The sequence below is a fragment of the Protopterus annectens genome, chromosome 2.part2, assembly GCF_019279795.1.
Source record: "Protopterus annectens isolate FY-2018-M chromosome 2.part2, PAN1.0, whole genome shotgun sequence".
NCBI lineage: Eukaryota > Metazoa > Chordata > Ceratodontiformes > Protopteridae > Protopterus > Protopterus annectens.
The window spans coordinates 420,692,987-420,705,165 of NC_056730.1; the positions used below are offsets into that span (position 1 = coordinate 420,692,987).

Consider the following 12,179-nt stretch of genomic DNA (forward strand, 5'->3'; position numbering starts at 1 on the left):
CTATGTGAGACTGGAATTGTAGTGTGGTTTCGTTCTTCTCCTGACTGGTTACGCCAATACTCAGTTGAGAGAGCTTAGCCTCCAGTTTGGCTATATGGTTGCATCACTCACATGTGTTGGAATTTGTTGGGAGGAGGAGAGGGTTGTCTGTGTACATGAGGCAGTTGTAACATTGCCTCAAGATTCCCAGATTCACCAGCTGGACCGGAGAGGAGATTGACAACTGACCTTTGGACATGCTAGAATAGTATTGGGAATTCCTTTATAATTGAAAAAAAGGGCCAATGGGGAACAAGGTACTCAAGGGGAGTTTGAGAGGGTGTAGTGCTTTTAATTTTTTAGTGCGGACTTATATAATTGCTTTAGTGAGCAAGTGCCAGGTAACTTAAATGCAATATGCTACAGGTAACAAATGCAAAAACAACAAACAGTAACTTTCATTCAAGTGAAACAAGGAAATAAGTACAGTAAGCAATGCAGATATCACTAGGGATCCACAGAAGCGCTGAAAAGATGCGTTTTAGGTGGAATTAGCATTTCAGGGAAATAAGCAAACAAACAACAAGCATACAAACAAAGCTAGATTCAGCAGGCCTGGATCTAGTCTATGCTACAGCAAACAAGGTGTACCAGTTTCAGTAAGAAGCAGTTCAAATATGCAGGCACTATAAGCCTTTAACCAGAAATTCCCAGCTCAGAAGGGCAGAGTCCAGCCTCTCCTCCCACAAGAGTACAGACCACGAACCTTCTTAATGTAAAATAACTGGCCTGAGGCCCAAGTGCTTAAACCAGAACTAATACACTTTTAGAATAACAGACACTGAGCCCTCAATCAGCAGTTCCCAACTTAGAAGGATGTAAGCTACCTGTCCTGCCACTACAGTGCAGACCACAAACCTTAATGTAAAACAACTGGTCTGAAGCCCAAGTGCTTACACTAAAAGGCTTAGAATGAGTTACACCAAGCAGTAATAAATACAACTGAGTACTTTTAAGATGATGCAAAAGCAAAATAAAGTAGGAAGAAACACAAATACAGTAAAAGCATTTTTTTTGAGTGAGCAAATGAGATGGGCCCAGGAGGAGTATCCAAGTGCAAATTTACAAGAGGGGCGGGCAGTTTCAAAGCCACCAAAATTAACACCAAGACATAAACAGGGAGGGTGGTTGGGGACCTACTGAAAAAAGTAAACTTCCAGCTAGATATTGCTCAATGCAACACAAACAAATTACTTTAAATTGTGTATTATTTGATAAAAGTGCAGGTAAAAATCTACTTAACTCCACTCATGTAGTTCTCAGTTGGCCAAAGCTCACAGTTTAAACAGAAAACAATTCACTGTACCACTTGTATGCAATACTATTATCATTTGTTTGTTTTATCCAAAGTAATGTAAATAGATTGATACTTTGCTGAATGCAGAATAAGACTTCTAATTAAAATTACAGAGTGCACGCCAACTTTCCAGTTATACTTCTAACTGAAGAACATCCAATTTGAGGAATGACATCAGGAGCCAAGCTACACTTCCAACAGTATTTTTGTCACAGGTGCCTGACAAAGGGCAGGACAATATAAATATATATCTCGAAGATGGATTACTGTCCACATGTTCTGTGATAATGCTCACGAAATCACATTTGTCTGAAGTATGCAGTCCCAAAAGCACTAAATGTCCTCAAAAAAGGTCCGTATCTACAGCTTATATTTGTTTAGTAAAACATAAAAGATTAGTCAAGTTATAGTCATACTTGACAAGTACAGCGGAGAGTTTTAGCAAAACAGTTATTATTCTGTGTAGTTCTACCAATGATTACACGGAAATTACATACAGCATTCATATAGGAATCCCTTAAAAGAAATCCACATCCTTAAGTAATAGATATTCCGTTAATAACTTGAAAAATAACCGCACAAAATGATTCAAACATTAAAAAGCAATATGGTCTTACTAATGTAAATTCCAGCTTTAGGAATACTAACGAATACTGAAAAATAATCATTTGCACACAGCATACAAATATCACATAACGTTTTGCCAAAGACAAGTCTACCCAGCACAACTTGATATAAAGCCATATCAATATACCCCATACCTGTTAAAACAAGGCAAGAAGACCTTGACACTGATCTAGCCAGGTAAAAACAGCATTGACTCAAGGAAGCTGCCATCATGGAACGTACCATTTTTCCTCGCCGATGGTAGATACTTATACAGTGCATAGTAATCCGTTAAAAAAAATCTACCACGTTTGCTTCATCGACCAATTTTCTGATAATAAGGTAAAGTTTAAATGTCATCTGGCAGTCAGTTAGAAAGGAACGTTCATTTGCTTCTTTTAGTACCATATTTCTTAAAAGTTTGTGATTTCTCCACCTATTCATGTGACAGTGATAGTATAGTCAGGCAAAAAGAATGGCGTTAGTGGTTGCTCGGAATTGTAGCCGGAGTCTCACTGAGTCTATGAATTATTCTCGGTATCGTGGGTTGGCGAAACGACCCAGTTGTCCGACTTGTATTATTCACTGTAGGTCATTGCTGTTGGTAGTAGTGAATGTAAATGTGTCAATTTATTATATAGTCTGTCAATGTTGCTGTTGTGGTACAGTGTCCGTTAATGTAAGTGTGCTTATTTCTCTGTTGGTTGAGAATGTCATTGTGAGTATCCCGTCCCCTTGATCACTACAAGTAACAATTATTGGAATCTTTTTTATCCCAACACTTATAAATACCGATTAATCCACAAGTCACGGCACTCCAGTGATATATTTGCTTTTTGCAAAGCATTGATGTAGGGTTAACACCTTTCCCATTTTGCGAGGGACAGTCCCTCTTTAGGCAGTTGTGTCCTGCGAAAATAATCAAGACATAGCAAATGTCCCGAGATTACAGGACAATGTTATGTCATAAGTTTCTTTAATAGTTGCATAAAACAGTTATTTTATATATGAAACTTCTATATGTTATGTGAAGTAGCATAAGCAATTCAAATGTTACTAGAATTAGCTTTTATTTGTGCAAATAAGTAAAATTATGTACGGCTGTAGGTATGTTTTGTCCTGGAAAATCTGACATTTCTACAGAACATGCCCCACTTTGGGTATTTGAGAAGGTGGCAACCCTAACTTGATTTTTCAGATTTTTGTGTGTTCATATGACTTCTCAGCAAAGATACTGATTCTAATTTACTGCATGTTTATGACTTGCGTTTATGCTGCTTTGTAAACACTTAAGTATTTCCAACAGATTTGGTATGCAGTAGAAGTGATGCAGTAATTTGTGAGGAAATGTTTTTTCTATACGTTCCAGTGCTTTTTGATTGCTGCTTATAAATTAATACTGGTTATTAATCCAAGTGCATTCTTCATCGCTTGCATACCGGGTCTGTTATGCTGGAATATGTAGTGCTGTTATTTAATTGGGTTATTTAGTTATTTAATTGTTATTTAGTTGGGAGGGTGGCCTAATGGTTAAGGTGTTTGCCTTACAAACACAAGGTGCAGGGTTTGAGTCTCACAAGGGATAATTGGCTAAGCTTAAAATGGCTCACAAGAGCAGTTAGCTTAGTACAAATCTATGAATCTATGAATACAGTCCATTCACTTCACAAGAGTAACACCTTGTTATTTTTTAAGGCAGGTAAATCTACTAATATTGAAAGATGTTCACCTTTGTCAGATGCCTGTGTATGAAGAAGAAAGAATGTGTAATGCTCAGGGGCACAGCACAAAACTTGTGTGTATGTGTCAGGGGGGTGGGGTAAACAAGTGTATGCAAACTTGAAACGGGCACGCTAGAAATGCCCGTTTTTGTATATTTGTTTACCCGGGTAGAGCACTGATCCACATGGATGTTCTTTGGACTGGGGGTAGGAACACTGTCTGATGATGTGCTTTTACTCTGAGTCAAAAGAAAATGGAGACTGGTAATTAAGCCCTGGGCAATAGGAAGCAGTGGTAATTAAGCCCTGGGCAATAGGAAGCAGTTTAGTAACAGTTTATAGCCTTAATCCACTGCATTAATTATCAGACATATTATATCTTTTTGTTTAGTCTGTGATATTTAAACTTAGTTAAGCAAGGCTTGGATGCAAGCTCACTTTTGTTTACAGTTTGGTGGTGATGGTGTTGGAGATGGATTCTGGTGATGAGTTGATATGGATTTTCTTCGTTATGGTTTACGCTGTGAAGATTCCCATGGCATCTCTGAAATTCTAAAGTTATTTTAATGCATCTTACTTGGACAACTATATAAGCTGAAAGTCAAGCTCGGAAATGGAAAGTAGTGTGATGTAAGAATTGTGTGAAGGGTGTGATGAATTATTTTTTTTTTAGAAGTAAAAGTTGTCAAAGTAGCTGACTCCAAGTCAGACTGCCGACCAGTCTCGAGTGGAGTCCCACAGGGTTCGGTCCTGGGTCCTTTCCTGTTTGGTATCTACTTCTCTGATGTCCAGGCCAACACGAAGGTACTCTGGCTGACAAATTTCTTAGACGATTGCAAGTTGGGAGCTATTACTAACTCCCCAAGTGATGTTGATATCCTACAGAAAGGCCTCACTGAGACTAATGACTGGTGTCAGAACCATGGCCTTAAGCTCAATGCAAAAAATGTGTCATCATCCCCTTTGGGAAAAACCCAGTCCCCATGAATTACCACATTGATGGTAGTCCACTGAACACAGAAGGCATTATAAGAGATCTGGGAACACAGGTTGATGGCAACCTCTCTTTTGACCACCACATTGCCACTGTGGTCAGCAAGTTGGGAGCTATTACTAACTCCCCAAGTGATGTTGATATCCTACAGAAAGGCCTCACTGAGACTAATGACTGGTGTCAGAACCATGGCCTTAAGCTCAATGCAAAAAATGTGTCATCATCCCCTTTGGGAAAAACCCAGTCCCCATGAATTACCACATTGATGGTAGTCCACTGAACACAGAAGGCATTATAAGAGATCTGGGAACACAGGTTGATGGCAACCTCTCTTTTGACCACCACATTGCCACTGTGGTCAGAAAGTCCTTCTATGTGGCGCATCTCATTACTAAGGGTTTTTTTTATCCAAGAAGAAAGAGGTCATTGTCTCCCTGTACTCTTCTCTCATTAGGGCAGTCATCAAGTACAATGCCCCATTTGGCATGTACCTCACTAGATACCTGCAACAACTGGAGAGGTCACAAAAGTACCTCACAAAGAGGACCCTAGGCCTTAAACAATTGTCCTATATGGACACACTCAAAAAAACTCTAACTATTCTGTGTCTCATATTATCTACTTAGTGCTTGACTTACAAAACCATGTCTGACCCAGCTCTGTTAGAAATGCTATATCTAAAGAAATCCCAATCCCTCTGCACCGCACGCTCCAGAGACCTCAACCTCATTACTACAATCAACAGAACATGCTGGAGGGATAGGTTCATAATCCAGAAACTGCCCATGCTATGGAGTAGACTTCCCATAAATGTGAAACATAGCACCTCACTGGCCCTCTTCAAGATAAATCTTGATGAGTGGATGAGAAATAGAAAATTCACCGCGGGGATCACTCCAGTGGCTCTACTCGACAGAGGCACTGGGAACTAAGGTTGGGTGGCACAATGCCAGGGTAATCCTATGGGCTAGGCTTGTAAAGGCTGCAGGGTCATTAGCCTAGTACACACCTATGAATTGAGTATGTATAGACAATGTCATAAATTGGTTCATTTGTGATGTCTTATAGTAAAGGGATTAATAATTTGGAAATTGCTATTTCAGTTCACTACATTGTTTCTGATTAAGATTTCAGTGAGACAGAATTACACTGCACTAAATTGTTTTCAGTTTGTGAATTTTTCTTTTTAAGGCTTCCACATAAATAAGTTTGGAATAGGGGAACTGGGTCTTTAACTCAACCAGCAAAAGCGTATTTTAAATAAAAGAGGCTTTAGTATTCTGATCTTACAAAGTTGCCCTGAAATGCTATTCAACTTAAACACCCATATCTGTTTAGTGCTTCAGTGCTTAACATTTTTAAGTAATTGTTCAAATCTGGATTAATAAGGAATGATCACGGGTAATAGAGTAAGAGAGATAAGGAACATTAATCTTCTAATGAAGCATGCCCTCTATTAGAAGCCATGTCACACTTTGCTCTGTTTTTGTTTGTATTTTCGTTGTAAGAAAGACTACACATTGGTGATATTAGCCACTACAAAATTCTTGTAGTGTCAGAAAAAAAGAAAGGGGAAAAACACTAGATTTTTAGGCCCTGAGCAGAAACAATTTGCCACCAGTATGAAAACTCTGCTGACTATACTTATATCTGAAAACTTTGTTGATTTTTTTTAAGTAGAATGTGTTTTTTTTATGTAGAGGATGTAACAGAGGTGAAACTGCATGTATGCTGTTTTATCTGTGTACTAGTATGAGGTATTCTTGTAGGCATCTGGATTTTCTGTTACATAAGGAGAGCTTTAACCTAGTTTATTTACCTTGAGATCACGTCTTTTGCAGTTGTGTTATCATTTGATTGCAGTGTGTTCATGACAAACTGAAATATTTGTGATGAGACAGTAGGGGGAATCCTGCATGCCATTTAATGTGTCTATACTTCCTTCCCACAAACTAAAACAAGTAATGCAACTGTGCAGTTGTCTCAGCTGCAGAATATAACAGTGCAAATATTTTCATTTGAGGCAAGATTCTCCTTTAGGAGATTACTGTGTTGGAGGGATGGTACCACCGAGACACCTATATGGGAGGATGCCAGCCATTGTGACACCAAGAATGGTAGTCACAAGAACTTAAATGTTAGTAAATGAACTTGACTATCTACATTTGCACTGATGTCTTAAGTAATCAGTAGGTTGTCACATACAAAGGAATAAAGTAAAAGACAATAAAAGAGGCAAGGATACCTGGGTTCACTGGCTATCGCTAAGTGCAGACATTTTGTTCTCAAGTGTCATAAGTTAAATTAATAACTAGTACTTGCAGATCCACCACAAACAAGATAGCATCAGCTCCATTTGTACCATAACATAGCACAGTTATATACAATGTTGTTTTTCCCCAGCTCCCAAATGTCATCACATGATCTAAATTTTCTGACAGTGGAGAACAATATGTAGTTAAACCAGTTATTTTATAGGTTCATAGGTAGGTACTAGGCTATCGGCCCAAGGGCCTACGTAAGCCTAGCCAACAAGGTTCCTTGGCTTACACCACCCAAGATAGTTACTTTCCTGTGTCACTGTTGAGCAGAGACACAGAAGTGATCCCCGGGGTGTATTTCCTATTTCCCATCCACTCATCAAGATTTTTCTTGAAGAGTGCTAATGAAGAACTTTGCTTGACATAGATGGGTAGCCTGTTCCAGAGTATGGGAAGTCTCTGGGAAAGGAATCTATCCGTCCAGCATGTCCTGTTTATTGTGGTGACAAGGTTTAGGTCCCTAGAGTATGTAGCTTGAAGGGATTGTGATTTCTTTAGGTGTAGCATGTCCAACAGCTCTCGGTTTGACATAGCTTTATATGTTAGGCAGAGATCACCTCAGAGTAGGCGACATGCTATGGAGTAAAGCTGGAGTTTTTTGAGGCGGTCAGTGTAGGGCATTTGTTTGAGGCCAATAATCCTCTTTGTGAGGTACTTCTGTGGTCTTTCCAGCTGCTGCAGATGTTTTATGAGGTGCATTCCAAAAGGGGTGTTGTACTCTATAATGGGTCTAATAAGTGTCGAGTAGAGGGGAACAATGACCTCTTTTTTCCTGGATGAGAACCCTTTTATGATGAGATGTGCGATGTAGAAGGACTTCCTGACTAGTGTGGCGATGTGACTATCAAAGGACAGACTACTGTCTACCTGGGTCCCAAGGTGTCTTATCACGCATTCGGTGTTAAGTAGATTGCTGCCTTTGTGGTAGTTCATGGGTACAGAGTTTTTACCAAAGGGGATGACACTGCACTTTTTGGCATTGAACTTGAGGCCATGGCTCTGACACCAGGCATCTGTCTCAGCGAGGCCCTTCTGTAGGATGTCCCCATCTTTGGGGACTTGACTATGGCTCCTAGTTTGCAGTCATCTGCGAACTTAGTTAGCCAGAGGCCTTCTGTGTTAGCCTGTACTTCAGAGAAGTAGATACTAAACAGGAGAGGTCCCAGGACGGAACCCTGTGGTACTCCACTTGTCACTGCGTTAAGGTAAAATTTGGAGTATGCAACTTTTACAGTGTGGGTTCTATCAGTGAGCCAGTTGGCAACCCATCTTGTGACATAGGGATTTATACCTAGTTTAGTGAGTTTAACTATAATTCCAGAATGGGAGATGGTATCGAATGCCGTGGCGAGGTCAAGATAGGCTGTGTGAACCACCTTACCCTCATCTACGGCTTTGCTGACTGCCTCAAAGAAGTTGATCAGGTTCAGGAGGTATGATCTGCCTTTCATAAACCTGAACTGGGTGGGATCCAGAGTTTGGAGGTTACCAATGTCTTTGTTTATGAGTTCCATGGCCTTGCAGACCAGGCTCATCAGGCTAATAAGTCGATAGTTCCCTGGATCAGTGGTGGCTCCCCCTTTGTGGAGTGGGATAACTTTTTTGCTGTGCGCCATTCAGTGGGCACAAAGCCTGATGCGAGGCTATTATTGAACATGGTGCTTAAGTGGGGAGCCAGTTCGTTCTGAAGTTAGTTTAAAATGCAGCCTGGGATGTTGTCCGGTCCCATGGATGCTGTGTTTTTGGCTTTAGAGAGTGCAGCTTTTACCTGCGTAGTTGTGATTACAGGGACTCTGCATTCTTCCTGTATAGATATGGGCCTTTTGCGGGGGGGTAAAGTTAGCACTGAACCTATCTGCCAGGATGTTGGCAATATCAGTTGGTTCTGGAATTTTCATGCCTTTGTGCTGTACCTCAGAGCAGATCTGGGTGTTGCCATCGAGATTCTTGACATAGCTATAGAATGCTTTGTGGTTGTCCTTAGAATTAGTGGCGATTTTGTTTTCGTAGTTAGCTTTGGAGAATCTTATAAGGGATCTCAGCTTCTTACTGAGGCTGACCAGGGAGCTCCTCCACTCATGGGATTTTACTCTCTTTTGCAACAGTTTCTTCCTTCTGTTGTACAGTTTTGTTTATGGCAGGGGACCACCAGATTGGCTTCCTTTTTTTGGAGGATAGCATCTTGGTTCCGTTTGGGATAGCACGATCCATGCACTTGTGTAAGTGCTTATCGAGTGTATTTGTGTAGGAATTCAGCAGTTGTAACTGTATTGTCCATCTGCATGGGTGTCATGAAGTTTACCACTTTTGTCTTAAGAAGTATGAAGTTGGCTTTGGAGAAATTGTTTACCGTGTTTCTTAGTGGGGGGTGGGGGCAGGATATGGATATCAAGGGTGATTAGCTTATGGTCAGACCGGACCAACGAGGAGGTGACTTCAGGTGTGGAAAACCGGTCACTCATGCTGGTAATGACTAGGTCTAGGATATTGTTGCCCCTGGTGGGGGTGTGGATAAGTTGATCTAGAGCATTGGAGTTTATGAATTCCAGAAAACGTTAAGTTAAGGAGTTGGTACACGAGTAGTTTTCCCAGTTAATTGTGGGGTAGTTGAAGTCGCTCATTATTAGGGTGTTTGGTTGAACCCTAATATTTTCCAGTACATAAAGAAAAGAGGAGTGGGAATCCTGGGGCATGGTGGGGGATCTGTAGCAAGCTACAATTTGGATTGCAATTTTGGCCAGAGTTAGTTGCACTTGGATAACCTCGGATGCATTATGCTGAGCAACTAATTTATTCATGAGCAAAAGCTTAATAGTCAATACATATACATGTGTGCTTCGTTGGCTTGGCTTCTTCCTGATGTCATAGTGGTCTGCAAATTGTTGCGTCCATCAGAGATTACAGCAATTGCATTTAAATAAAAAGTTCCTGATCTTCCATCTTTTTTATTCACAACAGAAGACAGCAGGTCAGGCAATCCTACACACTTTAAAAGGCATTTCTTATTACATTCCTTATTCTTTTATATTCAAAAAAGGTTTCACATTCCTAAACCACAAGAACAACATAGTGATTGTGGATGAACAAGACAGAGAAGAAAAAAAATTGCATTGCATTTTTAACTGAATTACCTTGGCCTGGCATTGCCCTAGCACTAAGACTACCAACTAAAGAGAACGATGAACAGAAGTTGTAAAATTGTTTAGCAATGGCAAGTAAATTGCATTTGTCATATCCGTATTTTATAACATATTACCATAACTACAGAAAACATTGAACTGGTGCATGAATTATGGAAATTGGAAGTAATTTGTATCTGCAAATATAATGGTGCAACACTAGGTTGTGTTTCAGTATACTGAAACATTAATACAGAATAGACAAAAGGCCAGTAGCGCACACAAAGTGAACCTACTCAGCATGTAATATTGCTATATTGCGAAGCACTTTGCAAGCAAGATAAGTTAAATTCAGACAAGCAAATATTAAATGCACATTAGTATTATCCTGAAGGAACAGTATGCTAAGAGTGTTTTGGAGATGAAAAGACTGTCGGATAGAGTGATGTTTATGAAGCTGGAAATTGATGTTGTAATGATGAATGTTGTTAGTGCATATGCTCCACAAGTTGGGTGTGCGATGGATGAGAGAGAAAAATTTTGGAGTGAGTTGGATGAAGTGGTGATTACTGTACCCAAGGGTGAGAGAGTGGTGATTGGAGCAGATTTCAATGGGCATGTTGGTAAAGGGAACAGAGGGGATGAGGAAGTGATGGGTAGGTATGGTGTTAAACAAAGGACTGCAGAAGGTCAGGTGGTAATGGATTTTGCGAAAAGGATGGACATGGCTGTGGTGAATACATATTTTAACAAGAGGGAGGATCATACGGTGACATACAAGAGTGGAGAAGGATGCACACAGGTGGATTATATCTTATGTAGAAGGGCCAGTTTGAAGGAGATTGGAGACTGTAAAGTGGTGACTGGGGAAAGTGTAGTTAGGCAGCATAGGATGGTGGTTTGTAGGATGACGTTGGTGAGCAAGAAGAGGAGGAGGAGTGTAAGGGCAGCACCAAGCATCAAATGGTGGAAACTGAAAAAGGGTAATTGTGAGGTGGAATTCAGGGAAGAGTTAAGACAGGTACTGGGTGGCAGTGAATAGTTACCAAATAGCTGGATAACTACAGCAGAGCTAGTAAAGCAGACTGCTAGAAAGGTGCTTGGGATGACATCTGGACAGAGGAAGGACGACAAGGAGACATGGTGGTGGAATGAGGAAGTACAGGAGAGTATACAGAGAAAGAGGTTGGCAAAGAAGAAGTGGGATTGTCAGATAGATGAAGAATGTAGACAGGAGTATAAGGAGATGAGGTGCATGGCAAAGAGAGAGGTGGCGAAGGATAAGGCATATGAAGAGTTGTATGAAAGGTTGGACACTAAGGAGGGCAAAAAGGACCTGTACCGATTGGCTAGACAGAGGGACCGAGCTATGAAAGATGTGCAGCAGGTAAAGGTGATAAAGGATAATGAGAGAAACATACTTGCAAGCGAGGAGAGTGTGTTGAGCAGATGGAAAGAGTACTTTGAGTGGTTGATGAATGAAGAGAATGAGAGGGAGAGAAGGTTGGATGATGTGGGGGATAGTGAATCATGAAGTGCAATGGATTAGCAAGGAGGAAGTAAGGATAGCTATGAAGAGGATGAAGAATGGAAAGGCTGTTGGTCCAGATGACATACCTGTGGAAGCATGGAGGTGTTTAGGTGAAATGGCAATAGAGTTTCTAACCAGATTGTTTAATGAAATCTTGGAAAGTGAGAGGATGCCTGAGGAATGGAGAAAAAGTGTTTTGGTACCGATGTTTAAGAATAAAGGTGATATGTAGAGCTGTAGTAACTACAGAGGGATTAAATTGATCAGTCAAAGCATGAAGTTATGGGAAAGAGTAGTGGAAGCTAGGTTAAGAAGGGACGTGATGATTAGTGATCAGCAGTATGGTTTCATGCCAGGAAAGAGCACTTAAGATGCGATCTTTGCTCTGAGAGTGTTGATGGAGAAGTACAGAGAAGGTCAGAAGGAGTTGCATTGTGTTTTTGTAGACTTAGAGAAATCATATGACAGGGTGCCTAGAGAGGAGTTGCGGTATGTGTCAGAGAAGTATGTAAGAGTGGTACAGGATATGTACAAGGGTAGTGTGACAGTGG

General features: G+C 40.5%; 1 protein-coding gene across 1 annotated transcript in view; it reads left to right on the forward strand.

Annotated features, from left to right (window-relative positions):
• Positions 1–2,382: 2,382 nt before the first annotated feature.
• The window catches only part of PTCD2 (pentatricopeptide repeat domain 2), a 399,909-nt gene continuing 390,112 nt past the window's right edge, over positions 2,383–12,179 (forward strand). Inside the window, exon 1 of the mRNA XM_044063933.1 lies at positions 2,383–2,529. Coding sequence (XP_043919868.1) covers positions 2,418–2,529 — 112 coding nt within the window. The 5' untranslated portion in view covers positions 2,383–2,417. The remainder of the gene's footprint in view (positions 2,530–12,179) is intronic.